At 48.3% G+C, this 27,983-nt stretch overlaps 1 protein-coding gene across 2 annotated transcripts in view; it reads left to right on the forward strand.

Annotated features, from left to right (window-relative positions):
* The window catches only part of MEIS3 (Meis homeobox 3), a 67,756-nt gene extending 45,764 nt beyond the window's left edge, over positions 1–21,992 (forward strand). For both annotated transcript variants that reach the window (XM_033158491.1, XM_033158490.1), the window contains exons 8-13: positions 5,132–5,277; positions 14,083–14,159; positions 15,665–15,723; positions 17,344–17,430; positions 19,767–19,850; positions 21,774–21,992. In XM_033158491.1, the coding sequence (XP_033014382.1) occupies positions 5,132–5,277; positions 14,083–14,159; positions 15,665–15,723; positions 17,344–17,430; positions 19,767–19,816 (419 nt within the window). In that variant the 3' untranslated portion in view covers positions 19,817–19,850; positions 21,774–21,992. The remainder of the gene's footprint in view (positions 1–5,131; positions 5,278–14,082; positions 14,160–15,664; positions 15,724–17,343; positions 17,431–19,766; positions 19,851–21,773) is intronic.
* The last annotated feature ends 5,991 nt before the right edge of the window (positions 21,993–27,983 follow it).

Below are 27,983 nucleotides of genomic sequence, written 5' to 3' on the forward strand. Positions count from 1 at the left end.
AGCCCGACCTTCCGACCGCATCTGCACCTCGCCCTTCTGGTTTTGTTCTTTGGCAAAGAGCTGCTGCAGTTTTTGCAAAGAACTGTCCTTGCGCACCCCTCCGCAAGCAAGAGTTCTGGAAGCGGAGGGCGATGGATTTTACTTTTGCATTTTTTTGTGGGGGGGGGGGAAGCAGGAGAGGGTAGGAAAGCAGGGTGGGGCTGGTGATCAAGTGGGGACACGGGTGATGGCTGCTGGAAGCCCCCGACAGCAGCGCTTTCTCTGATGCATAATTTACGTGCCCCTCCAGGCAGGGCTTTTAAGCTGCCTTTTAGCCGGAGGATATAAAAGCATGACAGCTGCTCCATTGGGCTAGGATTGGGCGGGTGTGGGGGGAAGAGAGACGGGATTTTATGTTTGTTAGGCGAGGCTTGTGTGCAAAGGGAGGTGGTGAGCGTGTGATAGCAGGGGGTTCCACACTGCAGGCCGCTCCCCCCCTTTTCTTGGGCATTGACAGGAGGGAGCAAGTTCTGTCTTCAATTGTCTGAGAGCCCCGCTAGGAAAGGAGGTTGACTCAAAACGGGCAGAAGTCAATGGGGTTTTTCCTTGTAAGCGAAAGGATGCTTCTGTGTGCCATAAAAGGTAAAGGGACCCCTGACCACTAGGTCCAGTCGCGGACGACTCTGGAGTTGCGGTGCTCATCTAGGCCGAGGGAACCGGCGTACAGCTTCTGGGTCATGTGGCCAGCATGACTAAGCCGCTTCCGGCGAACCAGAACAGCGCATGGAAATGCCGTTTACCTTCCCACCAGAGCGGTACCTATTTATCTACTTGCACTTTGACGTGCTTTTGAACTGCTAGGTGTGCAGGAGCAGGGACCGAGCAACGGGAGCTCACCCCGTCATTGCGGGGATTCGAACCGCCGACCTTCTGATCGGCAAGCGCTAGGCTCTGTGGTTTAACCCACAGCGCCACCCGCGTCCCTCTCTGTGTGGGATAAGAAACCTTATTTATTAGCTTTTAAATCTCGCCTTTCGCCCCATAGAGCTCAAGGTGGCCGTACAGGGTTGTCCTTCGTTTTTTAAAAATCCCGACAACGACGACCCTGTAAGGTAGGCTAGGCTGAGAACGTGACTGATTGGCCTAAGGCAGTGGTTCTCAAACTTCTTGTTTTCAGAAGAAGAATAAAGGCTGGCTCCACACAGAATTTCTTATTGATGAGAAATACATTGGAAAACGAAAGGGAACAGCTCCTGGTCGTGCTTGATCTATAACATAGAACACAACTACTTTATAATATGATCACAGGACACCCAAAAAGTATAAACACAGCTCTATAATAACACAAACCATTGCCGAAATATAATTATAAACGAGTTTTCTCCAAGGTTGTGACTCTGGAGCACAACTAAGATTGTCCTCGATGCTCTTGATCTCATTTTGAAAACACATCTATCCATATTCTGCAAATAATTTCCGTCCTCTATGCTACACTGAAATGTTTAAGTGTTTCTTTGATTTGGTATCTGAAGAAGTGTGCATGCACACGAAAGCTCATACCAAGAACAAACTCAGTTGGTCTCTAAGGTGCTACTGGAAATAATTTCCTATTTTGTTTCCTATTTTGTTTCTTTGATGGTCCTTGAACCTTCCTGCCACACTTGCTCTCTCCTTCCACATCAGTGTGACGCACCACACCCTTTGAGAACCACTGGCCTATGGTCGCTCGGTGAGCATCAGGGCTGAGCAGGGCCTTCTTCCTGGTTCTTCCTGGTCCTCAACCAACACTCCAACCACTGCGCGGCACTGCCTCATCTTCAGAGCCTTTCACGGTTATGCAGAGGCGGTTTTAGGGAAGTGCGACTGGGTGCCGCCCTGCAGGGAGCGCTGAAACAATGCTGTAGAACAGAGTGTGAGAGGAAGGGGGCACCGAATTTTAGCTTCGCTGAAATTTCAGAGCCCAAAGTCTGCTATTGAATTATGGGACGTATTTCAAATAAAGATAGCACATCATGTTCTTCCTTAGTAATCCGCCATCCCTGAGAGAGAGAGAGAGAGAAAGACTGAGAGTGCCTTGCCTAAGCCCACTCAGTGAGGTGAGATTTAAAATGGGTGGGACTTCCAAGTCCTCTGCCTCCTTATGATATTAAAACTTGTTATTTATTCAGAAAGGTCTCCAAGCCTATTTAAAAACATAAGCATAAGTTATAACATTCATTACAGCGTACATTATGAAACAAATATGTAGGACGTTGGCATGTGTTTTAATCTGGTTTTTAGCTTATTGTTGATTTTTTTTAAGGCTTTAAAACGTTGTTTTTTTATTGATAATTTCATTGATTTATTCTTCTTGTAAACTGCTTTGAGAGTTTTGGGGCTTTTCGATCAAGCGGGATATGAATCCTATGAATTAATCAAACAAACAGATGTACAGAGAAACGCACGCAGCTCATAAGAAAGATACACACAAGGCACACGCCCCTCTGCCCCCAAATAAAGGCACTGGGGAGTGTGCCTCCCCCAAGATGTTTGCTGTTGGTTTAGGGCGATTCGCCGTAATTTTTTTTCCACTAAGATAAATCCCAGAGCAGGGTTACAGCATAAAAAAGTATAGAAGAAAATAAAACAATCCGGGGGGGGGGGAATCCAACCACCACAGTAACCAACTCAAATATCCCATCCCAGCACCGCAAGAGTGGCGTTGCCGGAGTCCATCTCCCAGCAGCACCAGCCAGCATGGCTAATGGTCAGGGGTGACGAGAGATACAACAGCATCTGCAAAGTGCCAAAGGTTCGCCACCTCTGAGGCTGGTTAATTATCTGATACCTGGAGTGGGTCATTATCTGAGCACCTGGTGCCTCCCTGTGGCATCCGATGGCTAACCTTTGGCCTCCCAGATATTGCTGGACCACAGGCTCCCAATACCACTAACCATTAGCCATGGTGGCTACAGCGGGGAGGGGGAGTCCAACAATGTCTGGAGGAGCCTTAGGTTCCCTTCCCTATCTTGTCTACTTGCGAGCAGAGGAGGTGTCTGTGGCAAGTTGAGTTGTAGAGTTGGAAGGGAGCCCAAGGGTCATCTAGTCCCACCCCCTGCAATGCAGGAATCTTGGCTAAAGCATCCGTGACAGACGGCCATCCAACCTCTGCTTAAAAACCTCCAAGGAAGGAGAGTCCACAGCTTCCCAAGAGAATCTGTCCCACTGTCCAACAGCTCCTACTGTCAGAAAGTACTTCCTGATGTTTAGTTGGAATCTTCCATGTGATTGTTGTTGTTTAGTCGTTTAGTTGTGTCCGACTCTTCGTGACCCCATGGACCAGAGCACGCCAGGCACTCCTGTCTTCCACTGCCTCCCGCAGTTTGGTCAGACTCATGTTAGTAGCTTCGAGAACATTGTCCAACCATCTCATCCTCTGTCGTCCCCTTCTCCTTGTGCCTGCCATCTTTCCCAACATCAGGGTCTTTTCCAGGGAGTCTTCTCTTCTCAGGAGGTGGCCAAAGTATTGGAGCCTCAGCTTCAGCATCTGTCCTTCCAGTGAGCACTCAGGGCTGATTTCCTTCAGAATGGAGAGGTTTGATCTTCTTGCAGTCCACGGGACTCTCAAGAGTCTCCTCCAACACCATAATTCAAAAGCATCCATTCTTCGGCGATCAGCCCTCTTGATGGTCCAGCTCTCACTTCCATACATTACTACTGGGAAAACCATAGCTTTAACTATACGGACCTTTGTCGGCAAGGTGATGTCTCTGCTTTTTAAGATGCTCTCTAGGTTTGTCATTGCTTTTCTCCCAAGAAGCAGGCGTCTTTTAATTTCGTGACTGCTGTCACCATCTGCAGTGATCATGGAACCCAAGAAAGTAAAATCTCTCACTGCTTCCATTTCTTCCCCTTCTATAGCCTTTAGCTATTGGAAGATGGTTATCATATCTCCTCCTCTTTTTGAGGCTAAACATACCCAGCTCCTTCAACCGTTCCTCATCAGGCTAGGCTTCTAAACCCTTAATCGTGTATGCCATTTCTCTCTCCTTTTGTGTTGATCCAGTGGACATGTTACTGGCCCTGACTGATCACCCTGTGACAGCCAGCTCTGCCTCAAGGACATAGGCAGCCCATCTTAAATTGTCGGATCGTCTGTCTGCTTTATCCCTCTTAACTCGCTGCTGTTTGCTCTGACTGATGAGGGCTCTCCAGACCAGTGCTGACATCTAGAGATGCTACAGGTTGAACCAGCCACTTTTTGCATGCAAGACACGTTCTCTACCATAACCGCTAACGCCTGCCTAATGGACAGGCTTAGCCGGTCATCTATGGGGGCCAGATCCGAGGAGCACCTGCTATGCTGGAAACAAAAGAGAGTAGCCCTTTGCACAGTTAAACTATGGAACTCACTCCCACAAGAGCCCAGGGTGGTCACCAACATGGATGGATTCAAAAGGGGATTAGACAAATTCACGGAGGATAAGTGATCAATGGCTACTAGCCACGATGGCTATGAATGCCCCCAAATAACACACTCAGTCCCCACAGGGCTAGTTCTGATGTCCCCCCCCCCCGGCACAATTTGCTTTTAGCTGCTAGTTTGGAAATCAAGGACTGTATGCCAAGATATTTAAAAAGAACCTCCATGCCAGATGCAGGGACAAATATAGGACATTATATTACCTTTATATTCTGTTCATGAATGCACAATCATGTCTGTCTGGTTGCTGTGTGTAGCAGTATTCCAAACCATATGGATCCATCAAAGTAGTTCGTATGCATAACCTCCTTCCTGCTCTTACAGCTGCAATGCAGCAGCTGGGTCTGTAATGTTCAGCCAGCTATGCGTGTGAGCAGGTCAAAGTGAGTACGGGGGAAACTATCTAGCAGCTCACTGTTCTTAAAGACCCTGATTTCATCACAGATTTCAGTTTGCAACAGTCCTCCCAAGGGTGAAATTCCACCACCAGCCTCTAGAGGGCCACTAACGTTCGACGCTTGGCACCATGTCTCCCTCTAGTGGCCGCATATGGTATGACTCCAAAACCTCTTTCTAACTGAACCACAGCAGATTTAGTCCCACGCCAGGTGCAAACATTATGGGCCTCTTTCTCCGACCATCTTTCTCAAAGGGTTTTCTCTCTCCGTTTCTTCTTCGTTTTCCTCGCAGGGGACTGTCTAGACAACAGCGTGGCCTCCCCCAGCACGGGAGATGACGACGACTTAGACCGAGACAAGAAACGGAACAAGAAAAGAGGGATATTCCCCAAAGTGGCCACAAACATTATGCGCGCGTGGCTATTCCAACACTTGTCGGTAAGAACCTGGATCTTCGTGGGGGAAAGGGTAGGAGAGAAGGGAAGGTGCCAGGATCATAGAGAACTGCCTTATACGGAATGAAACCATTAGTCCATCTGGCTCAGCAGTGCCCCTACTGGCCGGGTCTCTCCAGCATTTCGTGCAAGGGGGGCATTCCCAGTTCTACCTGGAAATGCTGGGACTTGAACCCCGGGACCTCTTCAAAAACAAGGGTTCCGGTGTCCCATTCTCAGCTACGCAGGGAAGAATTGGGAATGGGGAGCCGGACAATTTGAACAAGGGTTAATGGGAGTTTCCTGAAGCTTCCTGGAGTACAGAACAGATGAGATATGCGAAAACAGCATATCCTGTCTCTAAAACTAGGACTGGGGAACCCGTGACCCTCCAAATGGACGCCAACTCCCATCAGCCCCAGCCAGCATGGCCAACAGTCTCAAATGATGGGAGTTGTAGTCCAGCAAATATGTGGAGGGCCACAGTTTCCCCTCTCCCAAATTAACCCAGTTTCAAACCCATTGGCTCAAGGGATCACGGACACTTGTTTTGTGATGCAGCAAGGCGTATTTAACAGAAAGGTCCTAGCACGAGGCTTCTATTTTTCGCAACTTCCTCTTCAGAGAGGAGCCTCGCTACCTGATCACTTCTCCCCTTGCCTTTTCGGTGAGCAGCAGCAAAGACCTAGGTGATCTTGACTCAGGACTTTGGAGTGGAGGAGAAGCAGAGGCCGTGTGGCTGTTGCCGCTGCCTCTGTCTCCCCAGTGGTTAGCTGTTTCTCCCCCGCCTCCTAGAGCTGGGCTGAGCTTTGTATTTTAAATGGTTTTATGACGAGAGCATTTATTTATTTATTGCAGTTATTCATATCCTGCCCCTCAGGATACAAACCCTTCCGAGTTGGCTTACACAAGTGAGATTGAAGTACATTTAAACACACACACACACACACACACACACACACACACACAAAACACACCACAATATACAGTATCAAGGTACAAACAATATTGTGTATCATCAGGATCGACATCAATATCATCAGGATGCTTTCCACAGTGCAGTTTGCAAGTAGGATGGCCTGGTATATAATAATATACACAACTACCTGACATTCAGAAAATACCTGAAGGCAGCCCTTTTTAGGGAAGTTTTTAATGTGTGATATTTTTGTATTTGATTTCTGTTGGAAGCCGCCCAGAGTGGCTGGGGAAATCCAGCCAGATGGGCGGGGTACAAATAATAAATATTAATGATAATAATAATGATGATGATGATGATGATGATGATGATAATAATAGTTGTTGTTGTTGTTGTTGTTGTTGTTATTTATACTGCACCCATCTGGCTGGGTTTCCCCAGCCACTCTGGGCGGCTCCCAACAGAATATTAAAAAGACGATAAAACATCAAACATTAAAAACTTCCCTAAACAGGGCTGCATTCAGATGTCTTCTAAAAGTCAGATACTTGTTTATTTCCTTGACATCTGATGGGAGGGTGTTCCACAGGGTGGGTGCCACCACCGAGAAGGCCCTCTGCCTGGTTCCCTGTAGCTCCGTTTCTCTCAACAAGGGTACTTCCAAAAGGCCCTCGGCGCTGGACCTCAGTGTCCGGGCAGAACGATGGGGGTGGAGACGCTCCTTCAGGTATACTGGTAGAGTGGGAAGGCAATTGCCGAACCACCACTGGAGGCCATGACAATTTGACACTGGCTTCAAACCAGTGTCAAACCAGATCCCCACCTCCTCTTCCTTTAACAGGAGAACCGGAATCGCTGTAGCGTGGGGGACCTCTTCTAACCCATAGGCTTCATTTCCCCATAGGCAGCTTTCTGAAGGCCACAAGTCAGTGGTGGATAGAGGCAAAGTGTCAGCAGAGCAGAGGATACAACTGTTAACCTTTGCATGGTAGACTACATCCCAAGAACCATGCGCAAGTCAGATGCATACCCTCCCATATTTCTCCGGTGAAGATGGGGACGTCCCATTCCATAATGCTAATTTTACTATTTCTACCCAACGCATCTTACTGGGTTTCCCTAGCCACTCTAGGCAGCTTCCAACATATATAAATACATAATAAAACATTAAACGTTTAAGAAAAAAACTTAGAATCATAGAATCCTAGAGTTGGAAGAGACCACAAGGGCCATCCAGTCCAACCCCCTGCCAAGCAGGAAACACCATCAAAGCATTCCTGACAGATGGCTGTCAAGCCTCCGCTTAAAGACCTCCAAAGAAGGAGACTCCACCACACTCCTTGGCAGCAAATTCCACTGTCGGACAGCTCTTACTGTCTGTACAGGATTGCCTTCAGATGGCTTGATAACTCCAATGAAAGTAGGGACATCCTAAAGGAAAGTGGGCATCTGGATTCCCAGCATAGGATTTTATTATTATCATTATTATTAATATTTTACTATTTATGCTAAGTTCCAAGGAGCTATTACCTTGAGTTTTAATAGGTTATAAAGTTTTATTGGTAACCATATTTGTTGTATTTTTGTTGGTGTTTGTCCTTTAGATGCTATGGCCAGTCGGCTACGCAAATAAAGTTTGAATAAGGGAAAGTGGGACATTCCGGGATCAAAACAGAAACTGGGATGGCTTCTCTAAATAAGGGACACCCCTGGAAAATAGGGGCACTGGGGGGGGTCTGCAGATACTTCTCTGTGCTCACACCACACCAAGAAAGCACTGGGCATTTTCACAGTGCAAAGAAACCCTCCAGCCAGTCAAAAGTGATTGAAGAAGATACGGGGCCCTTGAGGGGCGGGCCTTGGGCAGGAGGCGTGGCCTGCAGAGTCCTGAGGTCCGGATAGCAAGACTTGGAGGGCCACATTCGTGCCGCCACCAGGCCCTGAGGTTCATTTCTCTTGGTCTGTGGGAACAATTAATTCCAACCACGGGCGTTGCAAATTTTCAAGATAGGGAGGCTCAGAATGGGCAGTTCCCTCTTGAATAAAGTGGCCCTGCTTAAAAGTCAGGCAGCGTGTGTCTCTCTTTGAGGTCGACCGGATCGGGGCTTGCGCCACGCAATGCCTGGCTGGCATTAAGAGGGCTGAGACACTATTTCTAGTGAAGTTAAAGAATGGGGAGTGTATTGAGGCCCCCCGTGTTGCAAGTCTCAAACTAGTTTGCATCTGGGGATCAAGGAAACATTCCGAGTGTCCCCAACATCTCTGGCTGCAAATAAGGCAAACCTCCTGCAGTCACCTCTGTCTACCTCTCCTTCCCCTTCCTGAAGATTTGGGGCAGGGGATAGTTAGATAACGTGGAGATTGTTAAATCTGGTTGTTCCGGACCTTCCACTGCAAACTTTAGAAAATCAAACTGCTTGAGGCTTTTCGAGTGGTCAAATTGAACAGCAGACCCTCCAAATGTCCCTGTTTTCCAGGGACAGTCCTGGATTCACAGAAGCCTTCCCGGTTTCTGATCCCAGAATGTCCCATTTTCCCTTTGTTGTTATTCAGTCGTTCAGTCGTGTCCGACTCTTCGTGACCCCATGGACCAGAGCACACCAGGCACCCCTATCCTCCACTGCCTCCCGCAGTTTGGCCAAACTCACGCCAGTCGCTTCGAGAACACTGTCCAACCATCTCATCCTCTGTCGTCCCCTTCTCCTTGTGCACTCCATCTTTCCCAACATCAGGGTCTTTTCCAGGGAGTCTTCTCTTCTCATGAGGTGGCCAAAGTACTGGAGCCTCAACTTCAGGATCTGCCCTTCCAGTGAGCACTCAGGGCTGATTTCTTTAAGGATGGATAAGTTTGATCTTCTTGCAGTCCATGGGACTTTTTGCAGTCTTTTTGCAGTCCATTTTCCCTTAGGATGCCCCTATTTTCGTTGGATAAATGTTGGAGTGTATGGAACAGCAGAGGTAGCTCTATTAATTCTGGAGACAGCCCTGAGCCCATCACCCATGCCAACGTGTTTGAACCAGGGGTTTTCTTCGACAATAAGACGGTGTTTCTGATTCCCTTCTTAGGCCATGCCGCTGATCATTTCTGCCCGTGGCGCCATTTTCTGCCAACGCAGGCTGAATTGGGGGCATTTCTAGCTCCCTGCTTGCGGCCCCTTTTGAACTGGTGGGCGGGCGGCTCGCTAGCAGTGGGCATCTTTCCATGCCCGCCACCCGGGCTCCCTTCCCTTTCCTTCCCCTCCCCTCCTCGCTCGCCACCAAGCTGCCAGGCAATTAGGCAGGGCCTCTCCCTGGTTAGTTAAACAAAGGCGAGTTAATGAGCGCTGGCCAATTAGTGGCTAATTGAAGGAGCTATAAAGCTATTAGAGGCTGGTGAAGGGTAATCAATTCTAGCCAATTACCCTGAACGCATTGGCAGGGAGTGAGGTGGGAGGGGGCTTCCAAGGCTAAGCAGCTACGGCTAAGCTGGGTCCGTCCGGCCTGGCTCAAGGGGGCTAGGGACCGAGTGAATTGAAATTGGGGCAGGGGGTCTTCCTCACCATGCGATATCTAGTTTGTTTTTGTATTTGCTGCTTAGATTTTAAACCCAACCTTACCCCCAAGGAGTGGAAGCATATGTGGCACACACACACACACACACACACACACACACACACAAACTTTATCCTTACACCCTCTTGTGAGGTAGGTTCAGCTGTGAGATAGTGACTGGCCCAAGGTTACCCTCTGAACAGAATATGGGCTTGAAGCTTGACCTCCAAACTCCTAAACTGTAACCACTACGCGAAGGTCAGGGAGCCCTTTTCAGGTCGAGGACCCCATGGCTAACCCGTCGGGGGCCACACACCAGGGCTGTGCAGGGCCAGGACCAAATCAGAGTGGGACCAAATGTAAAAGAGGAAGACTGGACCCTCCAAGTATCCCTATTTTCCCTGATTTAGAGAAGCCGTCCTGGTTCCTGATTTGATTCCAGAATGTCCTCGTTTTCCTTAGGATGCCCCTATTTTCATTGGGAAAATGTTGGAGGGTATGGGGTTATCCGACACCCCCCCCCGAGCTGTCTGAAGGCAGTCTTGTACAGGGAAGGGTTGTTTTTTTAAAAATGTTTAACGTCTTACTGTGTTTTTACATATTTTGGAAGCTGCCCACAGTGACTGGGAAAACCCAATAAGATATGTGGGGTATAAATAGTAAAATTACCATTACGGAATGGGGCGCCCCTATTTTCATCAGAGAAACGCTGGAGGGTATGGGGTTATTGTTACACCACTATCATTTTGCCTCATCTTCACCATAAAGTCCCAAACAGGTTGCAATTGTTTGAAGTTCCATTTACAAATAGTTGAAACAGATTAGTCAAGATAATAGCATGGGTCCTAATACACACACACACACGCACACAACACACGTCGTGTCACCAAGGCCCAAAGTAGAGAAATACACAATAAAAGTGCACAACCTAGGAGTTGCCACAGAGAATGCCCTCTCTTGCGTGTCTCTCTCTCTCTCTCTCTCTCTCTCACACACACACAACTTCTGACATTGGTGGTCCTACCAAGTTCTTTTATTTACATTATTTTTATTTATTAGATTTATATACTGCCTTTCATCAAAAGATCTCAGGGCGGTTCTTAACTGCTGATCTTTACGTGCGACCCAGCACCTTGAAGGTGAAAACCGTGGCGTCATCTTCCTGGGCGCCATCTTCCTGTTTTTTTCTTGCGAGGGAACGGCGGCCATGTTGGGCTCCGTGACCTCACACAATTTTGCGCTGCGATTTCCCCCTGAAATAAAAGAAGTGTTTCTTTGGGGCCTAAAATGTGCATTTTCGGGTGCCGTGCGAGATCGCGGCCCTGAGAAAACTCGCCTCCCCCCCCCGGAAAATTCGGTGCCAAATCTTGCGAGATCATGGCACCCAAAATGTCTGCCATTCTTTTGTGAGGGGAAAAAACGGGATGTCCCAGTTTTCCTAGGACACTTGTGACTCTTTACACCCAAGAGTGTCTATAGGGAAGGAGGTGGTCTTTCTGATACACAGAGTTCCCCAGAGGTCTCCCATCCTGGCACTAACCAGGCCGAGTTCTGCTTAACTTCATCAACGTTGCTGCATCCTAAACATTCAGCCTCTGGACTTTTTCTTTTCTCCTGGATTTTTTATATGTCACATCCCAGGGCAAATCTCCCAAGGTGGCTGACATCAGAACAACATCCCATCGATCACCCAAAATCAATAAAGTTGCAATCCAGAACTAAGAACAGTTTAGAAATAAATTAAACTTTACAGCATTAAAAGGCAGCCGTTAACGCAATAGTTAGTGCCATGTTTTGAACAGCAGCTTGAAATAAAAATAAAAATTAAAAAAAAAGATTTTCAGGAGAGGAGGAAGAGGATGTTGGACTACCGATCCCATCATCCATGACCATTGGCTGTGCTGGCAAGGGCTGATGGGAGTTGGAGTCCAATGACATCCGAAGGGTCATAGGTTCCCCCGCGCTGGGTTTTCAAGGTCCAGCAAAGTAGGGGCCATGCAAATCTCCCTAGGGAGAGAGTCCCACAGATATGGGGCCATCCATGCTGGAAAAGGCCCTGGCAACACAAGTGGGAGAATACAGGTGAAACTCGAAAAATTAGAATATCGTGGAAAGGTTCATTTCTTTCAGTATTTCAACTTAAAAGGTGAAACTAATATATGAGACAGATTCATGACATGCAAAGCAAGAATGTCAAGCCTTTATTTGTTAAAATTGGGATAATTATGGTGTACAGCTGATGAGAACCCCAAATTAACAATTTCAGCTTTGGGGTTTTCATCAGCTGTGCGCCACAATCATCACAATTATAACAAGCAAAGGCTTGACATATCTCGCTTTGCATGTCACGAGTCTATCTCATATATTAAACTCCAGTAGCTAATGAAAACAATTGCTTACATAAATGGACTTTTCCACGATATTCTAATTTTTCAAGTTTCACCTGTATATGGTGAGTTCACGTGGACTGGGAGCTAAGGCTACTTTCCCCACCCTGATTTCAGGTACTGATAATGGAACCTGCCCCCTCTCCATATAGAAGTGTGATGGGATACAGAGAACTTCAAAAATAATAAACCCTCTTGGTTATAGAAACTTTTGCCAACCTGGTGCCTCTCCACTGCTTTGGACAGCAACTCCCATCAGCCCCAGCCAGCACTGCTGTTAGCTAAGAATGATGGGAATTGTAGTCCTCAACATCTGTAGGGCTGTCCCTGATCTACCGGGTTATATTGTTTCAACCGCTTCCTGAAAGGTTATATGGCAGTGGAAACAGGATCATGGTCCTTAGTGCAAAGTGAACAAGGATGATAGTGATTTCTTTATGTGCTACTACACTGAAGGCTTGAACTGGTGTAGAAGCTATTTCCTCTTCACAGGGATCCCTGGGAACTACAGTTGTGCGAAGGGGAGCCTTGGGAAACTCTGAACACCTATATTTCCTAGGCTCCCTTTTTGGGAGAAACCATAGATATGGGTGGGGGGGACTATGTACATTTTTAAGTTGAATTCCACCCCCCCCAAAAGGAAGATACATTTAATTGTGCATCAGGATATCCCCAAGCTTTTTTTTTTTTTTTTTTTTTGAAATGCAAAGTAGGAACAGTGAATTATCAGACAGTCCATCTTGTCCTGGTGAATAGGGAGAACTGGGAGCATCTGTGGAAGTTCTGATCTCCACGATGCGCCAGAAGAAAGCCCCAAAGTGGGTCAGCAGCTCAAGGCAGGTGGTGACCTTGTGTTTCAAAACCTGAGAGAGGCTTCAGAGTTGCCTCCGTAGCAATTGCCCCACTCCGTGTGTGACCTGGGTGACCTTCGCTCATCTGTCACCGGGCTGTCAGAGTCGGGGGGCCCCTACGGAGGCCCGGTTGCGACTCGTGGGCAAGGACCCAACTCATCCATCATTTGGAGTGACAGCTAAAAGGCCGGAGCGGGCGGAGGGCAGGATGGGGGGATGGACAGTTGCCAGGTCCCCCCATAACCGGGTACAGGGGAACTTCGTGTCTTGGGACATCTGCTTGGGAAGTGGGGGGGGGGAGGAAGGGACGTGGTTTTGTGACGGGCGTGGAAAAGGAAGGTGCTCCCCAAAGCGGGGTGCCAGGGTCCCTCCTGGGATCTGTTCCCATGTTTGTTGGGGATCAAAAAACAGAGCGACACGAGACCAAACAATCTAATATGAACTCTAAAGAGCTTTAGTGACGTCCATGGTCAATATAAGCATTCAAAGGGAATTATATCCTGATAATATGACAAAATATAATGCGTGTAAATACGTCTGCTGAAGAAGTAACATCGAAACAGTGAACTTTATCCGGAAACACTGTCGGATGGAAGGTCACATTCACTAGTTTCTTCACCACTTCGGCTTTGCTGGATTACTTACTGTAGAACACTTGGCTGATGGCTCAGTTGGTGGAGCAGGGGGCTCTTAATCTCAGGGTTGTCAGTTCAAACCCCACGTGGGGCAAAAGATTCCTGCATTGCAGGGGGTTGGACTAGATGACCCTCGGGTTCCCTTCCAATGCTGCAATTCTAGGACTGTTTTGCTTGTACCGTCGAGATCTGGACTCAAATCCCCACATGTCTGGATAGTTCAGTGCATGAATTATGCTGGGGGGGGGGCATACGCTGTTCCATCCTCATAAACTTTGCAATGCTCACTTTGTTCCTGGAGGACCACAGGGCACATCATTACTCCCTAACCAACTCGCAAGGTTGTGATGCTAACATGGGGTAATCGCTGTGTACGGGGGCAAAGCTCAAATGTGGTTTAAGAAGCCTTCCGCAAAACCCTTCAGATAATATCGGGCCAGCTTCACTGAGAACCCTCCCCGACTTCTCTTCTCTTCCCCTGAACAGCACCCCTATCCCTCGGAAGAACAGAAGAAGCAGCTAGCTCAGGATACGGGACTGACCATCTTGCAAGTCAATAACTGGTAAGGATCTCAGCGCTGGCGCAGAAAGGGCATTTAGCTCCTTTTAGCTCCATTTCTTCTCCCAGTCCGGAGGTTCTCTTCATCGATGTGGGTTGCAGCCGACTAGGTTCTGCTCGGGGTAGGCATATTTAAAAATTATGAATCTAAGCGAGTAATGATCAGTAATTTCAATGGGTCTACTTTGAGTAGGACCCACACTGGATGCAGCCCTTTGGGTCTACGCAATGGTGATTTTTTTTAGCTGTGTGTGTGTTTAAATGATGTAGGGCAGGCATGTCCAAAGTCCGTTTCAGGGGCCTAATCTGGCCCGCCGGTCGGTTTAATCCGGTCCCTGTGGTAGTTTATTTCCTGGGGTAAAATCATGCCATTTTAAGGACAGAAGGAGGGCTTCCTGGATCAGGCCAATGGCCCATCTAGTTCAGCATCCCCTTCTCACTGTGGCCGCTCAGATGCTCCAATGGGAATCCCTCAAAGAGGACCTAAGTGGAACAGCTCTCTCTTTTTTTAATACTTTAATTCAGTGACACAAAAAGGGGAGCCAGCCACTAGACTCAGGAACTCAGTTAGATATACCCATAGAGGAGATATCCTCTATCAGCTTGAATCTCAAGCGCTAGGGCCAGATAACAGGGAAGAGAACCCATCGTTTCATCCCTTGCATGTGGACTTTCCAGAGTCATGTGGCCGGACCAGAACATTGGGCAAGGTGGACCTTTGGCCAGGAAGGAAGACAGCCTTGCGCTCATGCTTATCCTGCTTAGAAACAGCTTGTTTTTTCGGTCTGAATTTTAAAATCATTGACATGTAACTGGCTATAAAGATTATTTGTTTTTTTAACATTTTCTCGCAAGGCAACTCCCAATTTGTTTGGGGGGAAACTGCTGCTCCAGAGCATCATTTGGCTAAATAGAACTTCTGTGTACAGAGGGGAGCCTGATTTTGGGAACCAGGAATTAGGGGTTGCCATTCCCTCCATGCTTTGCAAACGAGGGGGCCAAAGCTCTCTGACTGTCCCCTGCTGGCAGCAGAGTGCTGGTATGGTTATTGCAGCAGGACTGTGGCTCGGAGGGAGAGCACCTGCTTTGAATGCAGAAGGCCTCGAGTCCAATTTTTTGACACCGCCAGCTAGGGTTCCCTTATCCGAAACCCCAGAGAGGCACTTCCAATTGGTGTTGGTCAGTCTTCCCCAAACAGGCGCCCTCCATTTGCATGGTGGTAACGCTCCTGCTGCGGCCCACCTTGGAGCAGGCCGTGACTCACTAGCAGGTCCCGACTCACCGACTGAAGACCAGCACATAGACAGTACTGAGCTAGAAGGAGGACCAAGGGTCTGACTCTGTACAATGCAACTTCCTAAGCTTTTAGTGTGGCTCTGTGACCCGGAGTGGAGCTGGCAATAAGCAAGCGGCGTTTTGGAGAGGGGCAGCCTCATCCCAAACCAAACTCTGACCCTATTATCAGTCGGTGCCTGACTCTGCAACGGCTTCTTCTTCTGTCTTTTGCAGGTTTATAAACGCCAGGCGGCGCATAGTTCAACCGATGATCGATCAATCAAATCGCACAGGTATGGGAGAGGGGAAGTGGTTTTTTGGGTTGTTGGGTTGTGTGATCCAGGATGCTGGGGCTGCACTCTCTTAACTCAACCTCCTCCGATGTGGGGCCCTCCAGTTGTTTCGAACTACTGTTCCCATCAGTCCCAGCTAGCAATGCCAAAGGTTAGGGGCGATGGGAGCTGTGGTGCAGCAACATCTGGGCAGCTGCAGGTTCCCCCTCTGTCACAGGAGGAAGCCAGTCAGTAATCACACAGTACAAAGGTGGATTTCATTCCCAATGGTCTTATTCCAAGAAAATCAGCTGCTGAGACTGAACGTCTCCATCTCCCCACAGCCATCTAAGTCACCTCCTCTCCACTGGCGGAAGAAGAGGTGGGGGGGGTGCCATCCCAGCTGGGTGCCACATTCTCGGGACGCGCACCAGCCCTGCCCCTGCCTGCTCTCTGCCCCCTGGTGCCAGAGCATAAAGCTCAGCCCCTGCTCCTCTCTAGGGCTTTTTCCAAGCAATCTGAGACTGTGCCTGCTTGCAGCCAACCTCTCTTCCGCCCCTTTCATGCCTCTTCTGAATCCAGGAGTCAGGGGGGAAGCTTGTCACAACAGGAGGGGGAGACTCCAGTGGCTCTTTACCAGCCAGACTCATCTCTGCCTCATTGCCTCCCACCTCCCACTCGCTTGCTTCAGCTTCTGTCTCCGATTCTGGATTTCTCTCTGCCACAGACTCTCCCTGCTCACTAAGCCCTGTTGCCTCTTCAGCTTCCGACACCTCCTCTTCCCACTCTTCTCCCTCTGACCAATCATCAATCTCCCACCACCAATCCCCTGAGCCTTCTTCCCATGGGGGGTGGGTTCCCCAGCTGGTTCCTCCCACCACTTCAAACCAGCCCCATGACACCCTCTCTGCTCTAACTGGAACTAAGATGTAAGCCTTTATCAACCTGATCTTCTGCCCAATGGATTTTGGGCCTGCCCTAACATTAGCCCACTCCGGAATGATATTACGGCAATGAATCAGCAGTTGACAGGATTATCAGATACCTAGAAACCCTAAACTAAAAACCCTGTTGTTGTTCAGTCGTTCAGTTGTGTCCAACTCTTCGTGACCCCATGGACCAGAGCATGCCAGGCACTCCTGTCTTTCACTGCCTCCCGCAGTTTGGCCAAACTCATGTTAGTAGCTTCGAGAACACTGTCCAACCATCTCGTCCTCTGTCGTCCCCTTCTCCTTGTGCCCTCCATCTTTCCCAACATCAGGGTCTTTTCCAGGGAGTCTTCTCTTCTTATGAGGTGGCTAAATATTGGAGCCTCAGCTTCAGGATCTGTCCTTCCAGTGAGCACTCAGGGCTGATTTTCTTCAGAATGGATAGGTTTGATCTTCTTGCAGTCCATGGGATTCTCAAGAGCCTCCTCCAGCACCATAATTCAAAAGCATCCATTCCCTGTTATATTACCTAAACAATGAAATAGGGAGGACTTTGCAGTTGGTATGGAATATATTAATGGCATCTAGAATGCGCAGTGCCTTGCGCCAGCAGGTTCCAAATAAGAAAGTTCCCAACGGATTTTCACACAAATCCGCAATGGGTCATGAAAGCAAGCGAGTTTTTGAGATGATGTTCCTTTCTTCCAAGCAGGTCAAGGGGCACCGTACAGCCCTGATGGGCAGCCAATGGGAGGCTACGTCATGGACGGGCAGCAGCATATGACGATCCGCCCCCCAGGTAAGTGGAGACCGAACTCAAGGCAACAAGGGAAGTAGAGAGGCTGAGAGGGCGCAGTGGGATTATGAGATCAGAGGGATTGGCAGATCTGTCGATTTTGGTTTCTCACCTTCTATGAGCATCTATGTGCTCAGTTTTTCAGCGCTAAAAGGCTGGCAAGTTTCCAAGAGGACTTTAAAAAAAAAAACAACAACAACCCACAAACGGATGTGGAAAAGGGTAGAGCTTAACCAAAGACTGGAGAAACTGAAATTGACAGATCTGCCCATCGCTTACCTCTGCCACCAGACTTAGCTGAGGGACCTGTCAGTACTATAGCAGACTCTGATTCCAACACCTGAGCTTCAGTCCGGTTCGGTTCAGGTTTTTAATGTGGGCCTATGTCAGTCACACTTTCTGAAACAATACGGGAAACCGAATTGCAGCCATTCTTCGAAATTCACACTTCTCCGAATATTGTGACGCACTTCTCCAACCAAAGAATGTGTGCATTCAGGGAAAGTGTGCAGAAAAATTTGTTGCATCGGATAAAGACGACATGTGAAGTGTATTATTTTGCTTGCAGAAGTGTGCATTCCAGGCAAAATTGCCTACAAACATGTGCACATTTGGAGACATTTGCACTAAAATGCCGACAATTTTTTGTGAGGACTTTAGAAATAATAATGGTTTGCAAACCGTTAACAGAAATGTGGAGAACTGAGCTTAAGGCTGGAAAATGAGAAACTGAGGGAAACCGAAAGGGACAGATTCATTCACCCCTAGCCCTGATAAATGGGTTGTCTCCAGTGCAAGTTCTACTCAAAGTATAGCCCTTGAAAGTAATGCATTTTAAGTAATGCGTTCACACAGTAGTTTATTCTGTTTCCCCCCGATGTTTCCCTAACTGTAAATTTCTGCATTATATTTGAGCGTCGACGTGACATAAAAGACACTTCCGGAAACATAGCGGAATGTAGCCCAAGTTTAGCCAAATAACAAGAAAAAGAGGAGCTAAATTTGCAATATATTCTGCTATATTTCTGGCAGCGGCTTTGACGTTGTGTGAAAAGCTCAAATACAACTTGGCAATCAGCAGTTAGGGAAACGTCCTGAACCGCTATGTGAACGCGGCCTAATTTAAGCCTGTTATTTCAATGGGTCTACTTAGTTGGCTACAAACTTAGATGGCTGTGGGAAATAGAAGTGGGGTGCTTGGAGGCTTTGTTGTTGTTGTTGTTCAGTCGTTCAGTCGTGTCCGACTCTTCGTGACCCCATGGACCAGAGCACACCAGGCACGCCTATCCTTCACTGCCTCTCGCAGTTTGGCCAAACTCATGTTAGTAGCTTCAAGAACACTGTCCAACCATCTCATCCTCTGCCGTCCCCTTCTCCTTGTGCCCTCCATCTTTCCCAACATCAGGGTCTTTTCTAGGGATTCTTCTCTTCTCATGAGGTGGCCAAAGTACTGGAGCCTCAACTTCAGGATCTGTCCTTCTAGTGAGTACTCAGGGCTGATTTCTTTGAGAATGGATAGGTTTGATCTTCTTGCAGTCCACGGGACTCTCAAGAGTCTCCTCCAGCACCATAATTCAAAAGCATCAATTCTACGGCGATCAGCCTTCTTTATGGTCCAGCTCTCACTTCCGTACATTACTACTGGGAAAACCATAGCTTTAACTATACGGACTTTTGTCGGCAAGGTGATGTCTTTGCTTTTTAAGATGCTGTCTAGGTTTGTCATTGCTTTTCTCCCAAGAAGCAGGCGTCTTCTGATTTCGTGACTGCTGTCACCATCTGCAGTGATCATGGAACCCAAGAAAGTGAAATCTCTCACTGCCTCCATTTCTTCCCCTTCTATTTGCCAGGAGGTGATGGGACCAGTGGCCATGATCTTAGTTTTTTTGATGTTGAGCTTCAGACCATATTTTGCGCTCTCTTCTTTCACCCTCATTAAAAGGTTCTTCAATTCTTCCTCACTTTCTGCCATCAAGGTAGTATCATCAGCATATCTGAGGTTGTTGATATTTTTTCCGGCAATCTTAATTCCAGTTGGGGATTCATCCAGTCCAGCCTTTCGCATGATGTATTCTGCATATAAGTTAAATAAGCAGGGAGACAATATACAGCCTTGTCGTACTCCTTTCCCAATTTTGAACCAATCAGTTGTTCCATATCCAGTTCTAACTGTAGCTTCTTGTCCCACATAGAGATTTCTCAGGAGGCAAATGAGGTGATCCGGCACTCCCATTTCTTTAAGAACTTGCCATAGTTTGCTGTGGTCGACACAGTCAAATGCTTTTGCATAATCAATGAAGCAGAAGGCTTACAAGCTGTGTTTTGTCCTCCGTTTCCAGGACCAATGGGGATGGCGATGGGCATGGAGGGGCAATGGCACTACATGTAAAGCCCTGAACCCGCTGACAACACGAGGCAGGGAAGTGAGTATCTCATGGGAGTTTGCGGTAGCTGGTGGCTTCATCTGGCCTCTTTCTCCAGGAAACAGAAGTAGCATGAAGGGAGCTCGTTGAAGCCAAGTGTGGCGTCCGTACTCAGCACTCTTGAGCAGCTGACAGGACCCACTCACACGGGCGCCGGCTCTGGGTCCCCCCCATTGAGTGGCCCAAGACATTTTGGTACCTGAGGCAAACCACAAAAAGGTGCCTAGACCCCACCAGGTTAGAAGGGAGTGAGTGAAGATCTAGAACAGGAACAAGGGGGGGGATAAAGATCTACATCGGGATCTGCTGTCCCCGTGGATCCTGCCACCCCAGGCGATTACCTCACCTTGTCTCATGGGTGGGCCGGCCCTGCTTCAAGCCGCTGCTGGGAATTTCCCATGATGCCCTGGGTCTGCACTGAGGCTTTGTGATTGGGGCATTTTGGGAGACGCCCCTGGAATGGCGCAACACCCTGGAATGGTGCAAAGGGGCATTTGAGGTGTGTGTGCAAAATGCAGGCCAGGGTGCTACCGCAGCTGCTGTGAAGCAAAAATGAGCAAACAAACGAAAGCTAAACATTTTAGGAGAAGCAAAAAAAAAAAAAAAGTTGGACTGCTGCAGCCGCTGCTGATACTGAGCTCCCCACCAAGCCACCCAGGAAACAGTTGGAGAAGTTCTCCTTTCTCTGGAGGAATCCTGTGAAATGGTTGCCCCAGTTTCTCTGCCTGCAAGCTGCATAAAAGATTATGGGAGTTCCTTGTGAGCGTAGAACTGGTTCTCTGGGCAGATTCTGGATCACTCATTCAACATGGTACAGTGGCCAGAGTGTCCGACTAGGACCGGGGAGACCAGGGTTCAGAGCCATATTTCAAAAAGTGAAAATCAGGACACAAAAATTGTTTTTTTTTTTGGGGGGGGGCTACTGTAAGTTATTGAGCTTCCCCCCCCCAAAAAAATCTCAACAACAACAAAGGTTTGGGAACTATTTTTAAGGAAATTCAGCATAAAATCTACACTTCAGACATTAATTGCCATGCGCCCTGGTTTGCCCAATTTCCAATTTCTGGAAATTCTGCAGAGACACTATTTCTGATACGTTCAGGAAATCCTGGACATATGGCAGCTCTACTTTAGAGGCCCTAAGCACTGGAAAAACTATGGGGCCCTCCCCCACTAAGTAAAATAAAAACCACACTAAACCATTTTTTTTAATAGTGAGTAAACAAATTTATTGCAACACGTGAAAGGATCTGATTTCTTTGCATTGTTTTGATCTACGTTAATAGGACAACCCCTGCCAATTAAGGAATCCGGGGTTCAAAAGGGGCACGGGTGGCGCTGTGGTCTAAACCACTGAGCCTCTTGGGCTTGCCGGTCAGAAGGTCGGCAGTTCGAATCCCCACGGCGGAGTAAGCTCCCGTTGCTCCATCCCAGCTCCTGCCAACCTAGCAGTTCGAAAGCACACCAGTGCAAGTAGATAAATAGGTACCGCTGGGGCGGGAAGGTAAACGGCGTTTCTGTGCGCTCTGGTTTCCGTCACGGTGTTCCATTATGCCAGAAGCGGTTCAGTCATGCTGGCCACATGACCCGGAAAGCTGTCTGCGGACAAATGCTGGCTCCATCAGCCTGAAAGCGAGATGAGCACCGCACCCCATAGCTGCCTTTGACTGGACTCAACCATCCAGGGGTCCTTTACCTTTATACCAGTGTTCAAATCCCCATTTGGCCCTATCTCCTAGCCTCCCCTACCACACACGGGTGGTTGTTCTGTGGGTAAGAGGCAGAGGGGAAGAGCTGTGTACATAACCCGGAGCTCCTCAGATAGAAATACGACAACAAATTGAAAAAGAAGATTTGAAGTGGAGGCAGAGGGAGGAAAGCATGGCTGTCATTCACTGTCTTCTCCTTCTTTGGTCCTTTCAGGTTTCCAGACTAGGCTGTGTGCCGGGCAACATGAACCCTACCCGGTTTTATGGGCACCAGACTCCCGGCACATCAGGGCCTCCTGCGCCCACAACTTCCCCTGCGCTCCGCGAGAATGTGCCACAGACGGTTCTCCCTCTCCCTCTCCAGCCACGACGCACGGCCACTGTCCGCACTGCAACACCCGACCAGAGGAAGCGAAACACCCCCAGCACACCCAACCCCCCCCCCACTCGGGACGGGCCGAGCACGGACAGCGCCCCCCCCTCACCGCCCTCATCCTCCCCGTCCTTCTCTCCCTCCCTCCTTTTGCCAAATTAAGAAGGACCGTTCCTGACAACCTGTAGCCAAAACGACAAGGCTCCGAAATATCCTGCGGGCATCACGTCTGCCGGGGTTTAGGAGCCAGACCGAGCCGGACTTTGATGGAAACAGATCTCCCTTCCCAGCATTTAGAGAAAGAAAAAGGAAGAATAAGGGAGAGGTGGAGAGCGCCATCCGTCTTTCAACAAAGATGTGGAGAGGGGGGGAGGAAGGTCGAGATATTAACTTTTTCATTGCCTGGGGTCTGATCCATCATTTTTCTTGCCACGCGCATACCTCACGCCCGCCTGCCCCCCGCCACCTCTTCAGACACGGCGGTCTCTTCACGGACTTCTTTTCCAAACGAGAGATTGTTCCAAGCAGGGTTGTTCTGTTTCGTTTTCCAGAAACCTTTCCTTCTCTTTCTTTCTTTCTTTCTTTCTTTCTTTCTTTCTTTCTTTCTTTCTTTCTTTCTTTCTTTCCCCTCCCCACCTCCCTTCCTTCTGGATGTTTTAATTATTAATTAATTATTGATGTCAATGCTCAGAATGGGGAAGTAAATTAAATTGTACATTTTATTTTCCTTTTCCTTTTCCCCCCCAGGGTTCTTGTTTTTTAACGTGCATTTTTTGTTTTTTGTTTTTTTTTAAACGGAGAAATAATTCAAGAAAAAGAGAAAAGGAGAAAAAAACCAAAACGAACTACATCTGCGGCCTGGTGTCGTTTGTTCTCGCCGGGTTGGTTTGCTGCTGTTCTGAGTTATCGAGACAAAAATGGCGTCCGCCTTTTCCTTGCTTTATAAGAAATGGCTGGTGGGATGTGGGGCGGGGGTGGGCAGGGGAAGGAATAACCCTTAAAGCTACCATTTCTGGGCGGGCTGAATTTAAGGATCCTGAATGTGCTAATGTCTAAGGGTGTGTCTACACTAAAACATTTTTAACCCAGATTAACTGTTTGGACTCATCTGAATCTCAGGGCATTGGGGTCAAGCCCCACATTGGGCAAAAGATTCCTGCGTTGCAGGCGGTTGGACTAGGCGACCCACCCTTGTCCCTTCCAACTCTACAATTCTACGATTTTATCCTCCTAGGAAAATTGAAAATTAAGAGTTCTCTGAAAGGCCTGCATGAGTCTTGCGCCATCTCCAACCTACAAAGCGACACCAATTTTATACAAATTTAACTGTCATGGCTTCTTCCTTCAATGGATTCTGGGAGTTATAGTTTGACATAGTGGAAGTAAGGCCAGAAACTGCTGTCTTTGTTCAGACCAAATAGAATCGAACTGTGCTGTGTCCTGTTAGTTTGTTCCGGTCCAGCCATTTCATACCTCAACCTGATCTTTTGATTCCTACGTTGCACGACTGCTGGCACATCTAGAATTTCAGGGGGGGGGGTGTCATAGGCCCCACCAATGAGGTTGCTTTCCCCCTCACCTTCCACTGGCCAGTCTCTTCCCCGCTCCCTCCCAATCACAGACAGAAAAAGCACGAATTGTCTTTCTTTCCACAGGGTTGGGAGGAAATTCAGATCCACCCAAAACTGAACTGGATCGTCTTGGGTTTGCATGATTTTACATGCTCACCCATGACCACCATCCAGTTTAAGATTATAGCGGTAAAAAGCACAGCAAAAAATAATAGATCCAGCGCTTGCCAGCACTACAAAAATTCAAGGCACACAGCCTCATGAATAGCCGTAATTTTTTGTACATAGGATGACAACAATAACAACAAGAAACCACAAAACATGTCACCAAGCTGGTTTCCTCCAGTTGTTTTGAACTATAATTCCCATCAGTCTCAGCTGCAGATGGGAGATGTTCAAAACATCTAGAGGGCACCAGGTTAACAAAAGCTGGTTTACTGGACGGACAATCTGCTTTATTTAATGCGTTTATTTTATCTGTTGTTTTTGTCCCGAGTTTTTATTAGTCTATATATTTTTTCCCCTGGAATGGATTATATTTGATAGTTAGTTTTACAGCCACCCTGTTCATCCTTGTATGAAATAAGCGAAGACCCCGCCACACAGAAATCAATGAACGTGGCCTTCATTCACAATTGGCCAGGCGGACTTTGAAAAACATCCCCGCACCTGGAACGCTAGCCTGTCAGGGAGAAGGGTTCTACAGCCTAGGCTTGTCTTCAACATCCTAGCTACCTAGGTGCAGGGATTTTGGGGAAAGGTTTGCATTCACTCAAGTGACACCTCACCACTTTGCCATTCCTAAAAAAGCACAGCCCAGAACTATGTTTACTAAATAAGTCTATAGTGAGGCTGGGAAATCTCAGGCCCAGGAGTTCATCCCTCTATGAACTCTCTGCTGGCCACACCCCTTCTTCACAGGCCGCACCCCTCAATTGCCCCACTTTGCACCCCAAAATCAGCTGAAATTTGTCCTTGGATAACGACCATCTCTCCTGCTTGTCTGGACAGACAACAAAGAGGTGTGTGTGTGTGTGTGTGTGTGTGTGTGTGTGTGTGTGTTAATGTTTTATTTGCAAATTTAACAAAGGAAAGGAAGGGGGAATTAAAGAGACACTAAAATAAAATAAAGGAAAAGGAATAATATATGAATATTACTAACAAAAAACACACACTGTCAGTTCATATTGTGGATACAGCCATCATCAGAATATGCATCTTAAAATTAATGCAAGCCCTCCAGGTGTTCAAAATGTCTACATGAAATTGATGTCCATATAAAATATTTTTCGAATGTTGTCAGGGCAGAGAGGTCGTCAGGCCGTTGCATAGTAGACAGTGGGTATTTATCCTTTCAGGCTCGAAGTACAAGTCTCTTAGCAACCATACGTGCTTGCAAAATCCACTTTTGCCGTCCTGCCGTTAGTCGCCATGCCACAGGAAGATAATTTGAAAGCACACAAACGCCTGTAAATATCAGGGATATTGCCAATACAAAATTGATGTGGACAGCAACTTCGGAACCGAAAAGCCCACCTCGTACGCCTCAACGTGGCATTTTCTGTGTTACACCTCCAATATTTGTCTGAGCTGGACAGTGCCTTTCTAGTTATACAGGGTCAATTACACTCAAAATATTGATCCTGGCCGGATCAATCTCAATTTCATGTCTAAGGAAACCTTATCTCTCATGCATGTGCGCGAAGAAACTAGCCTACTGTACATAACTGATATCAATTGCTCCTCCCACTTTGCACTTCGCCCTGCCCATCACTGATGTGGCCCCTGGAAGACTGTCCAGGTGGGGATGTGGCCCCCGGGTTGCAAAAGGTCTAGAGAAAACCCTCTTGGCGGCGGCAGCCCAAACGCTGACGGTGCCGAATTTGCGAGCCCCGTTTCCGCACAGCGGCCGCAACGCTGCACCACCTCACCTGATGCCAACAACACCAAGGAGAATCGATGCGGCCGAGGTGATGGGGAGGCAGCTGGCGGCAATATCTCACTGTGCGACAACCTCTTGATTAGGGAAAGGGGATAATGGGCCTCGCCGGGCCTGCCGGTGGACAAGCTGATGGATGGCCCGGTGGTCTGGAGGGGGATTAAAGCAAGCTGGAAGACGGAGAGCAGATCTAAGATCCATCACGGTTGGCCGGCTCGACCTGCGCACTCCACCTTTGTCCTGGGATATTAATACCTCGCTTTCCCCTCTTTTTCCAGATGGAAAGGCCAAACCTAAAAGACGCGGGGCTTTTGTTTAGTGAAGGGTTTACAAAATGGCACAGTGTGTGGAGAGAGATTATTATCTCCCCACCCATTGGTTCTGGGGTGGTTTGGCCAAGGGGCTGAATGTGGCCCTCGAGACCTTTCCATCCGGCCCTCGAGACCCTCCCCCACACTACACCCTTCAGCAGCCTTGCTTTGCACCATTGAGCTCTTTTGCTTAGCAGGAATGCGTCCTTGAACTGAGACAACGCTGGATGCAGAACGGATAGGTGCGGGTTCCTAGATGTGGCATTTGCATAGCTGGAATGTGTCCCTCTGTACACAAGTTGTCGTCGCTGGCATCTGTCTGTCTCGGGAGCTAATGGGGGAGCGTGCTGCTGGGGGGCGAAGAGTTACAGCAACCGCTGTGTCTGTAGAGACCGATACGAGAGAGACATGTTTTGTTGCAGCTGGGGAAGAGGAAGGCGTCCGGTTGTGCTGCTCCCGGTGTACCATGGCATTTCTTCTCTCTGCTCTCCTTCCTGAGGTCATTCCTCCTCTGAACACAGCTGTGGATGCACAACCTGGGTGTCTCCAAGCGCTGCAGTCATTTGCAAGAGATTCCCACATGGTGGGGCTAATTAAGCCCCACCCAGACCTTACACCAGAGCTTTCCAAACTTTCCACGTCAGTGACGCAACATTTCGCGACACAGTAATTCGGTTTGACTAGCAAACCGGAGGTTGAACTAACCCCTTTCCAGCCCTGGGAGGAACGTGGTGAATGTCCGCACAGCACACCTACACACTGCAGCTGTCACGACACGTGGTTTGGAATGCTCTGCCTTGCACCCATCAGGTTGAGATTATAACCCTTAGCTCCTGCCTTCTTCTGCATTGTTTTTGCTGCATTAGCAGCCTAAAAGTGAGCTCCCCGGGGTGCAAGTCTAACCAGTGTGTGTGGAGGTCCTGGGCTGCCCAGACAACAAGACCCCTGTTTTCAACCTGGCTGATGTGGTCCAAAGGGAAGCAGAGCAATACATTTGTAACCAGCTTGGCTGCAGGAATTGCCGAAAGGAGGCGTACAAGGCGGCATCCAACCACCTTAGGGACTCCGCTCTGGATTTGTGTAGGGTTTACCCCTGAGCCTTTTTTTTTGTCCCAGAGATGTCCCACAAGGCAGTGGGGTAAGAGTCACATCATTTGCTCTGCCCCAGCCCACCCGCCCTTTGCCTCTCACCGCCACTGCCATGCGACCCTGGGTGTATGGACAGCTCCTTAAAGATCTGGTTTGGACAGCAGACACATTGGCAGGAGAGGAGTGGTCTGTTAGCAGCCATGATAGCTGAGTGGAGCTTCCATGTACCGAAGCAGTCTACCCTGCATGCTGGAGACAAAGAACAGGATAGGCCACCTCCTAGGGGCACCTGGCTCAGAACTGATAAGAAGCAGAATGCTGAGCCGGACAGACCTTTCGTTTCGTTCTTAAATCGAGATCACCGTGTGTTGTACAGATGTGCGCTGAGAGCTGTGCAATGTGGAACGTCTGTTGTTTTCCTACGTTAAGAGTGAGCAGGCTTCGGGTTTGTGTGATCTGCTTTTCAGCGGCTCAGGCAGGCTGACATACGCCAACAATTAGGGAACAGGGTTTTTTTGAGTATCTGCCATGCATGGGGGTTTGTGATCAGGACCAGAATCAAGAGGGCAAGTTGCTCCACACCCAACCCACATTTGCTCCCCAAACACACCTCAATGCACCCCCCCCAGTAACTTAATTTAGGGGTGTCTGAGCGGACAGCTTTTTCGGTTGTTGCTGTTGCTAGACAATGGGGAATCGGAAATGTGGGCTGACCTATGGCAAATCACCCAGAGATGCACCCAGAGATTCAAGACGGACGAATCTTTCAGCTATGTTTCCTCTCCCTATCTCGTTTTCTCCAGTCTCAACTTCAGCTCATCAAATTTCCACATCAGGGTGCAATTTATTTTATTTTTTTAAAGAAGCCATGCCGAAAATTCGCCAGCACCTCAGTGCTGCTTTCTCCTGATACACACGTATCTGCATGCAATTTTGCCGAACGCAGACATTCCTGCAAACTGAATTCGGTGAAAAGCGAATTCCGAACGAGAGCTGGGTTTTGGTTTGCGTATTGTTTCTTGGAAAGGCGAATTAGGAGCAGGAGCTCAATTAAAGGCAAATCGAACTGGACATGTCTCTCCCTCTTTCTGCCCATGCCTATCCTCCAGGATTTCGGAAGCCATAATCTTACCCCTTTCTC

The sequence above is a fragment of the Lacerta agilis genome, chromosome 8, assembly GCF_009819535.1.
Source record: "Lacerta agilis isolate rLacAgi1 chromosome 8, rLacAgi1.pri, whole genome shotgun sequence".
Lineage (NCBI taxonomy): Eukaryota > Metazoa > Chordata > Lepidosauria > Squamata > Lacertidae > Lacerta > Lacerta agilis.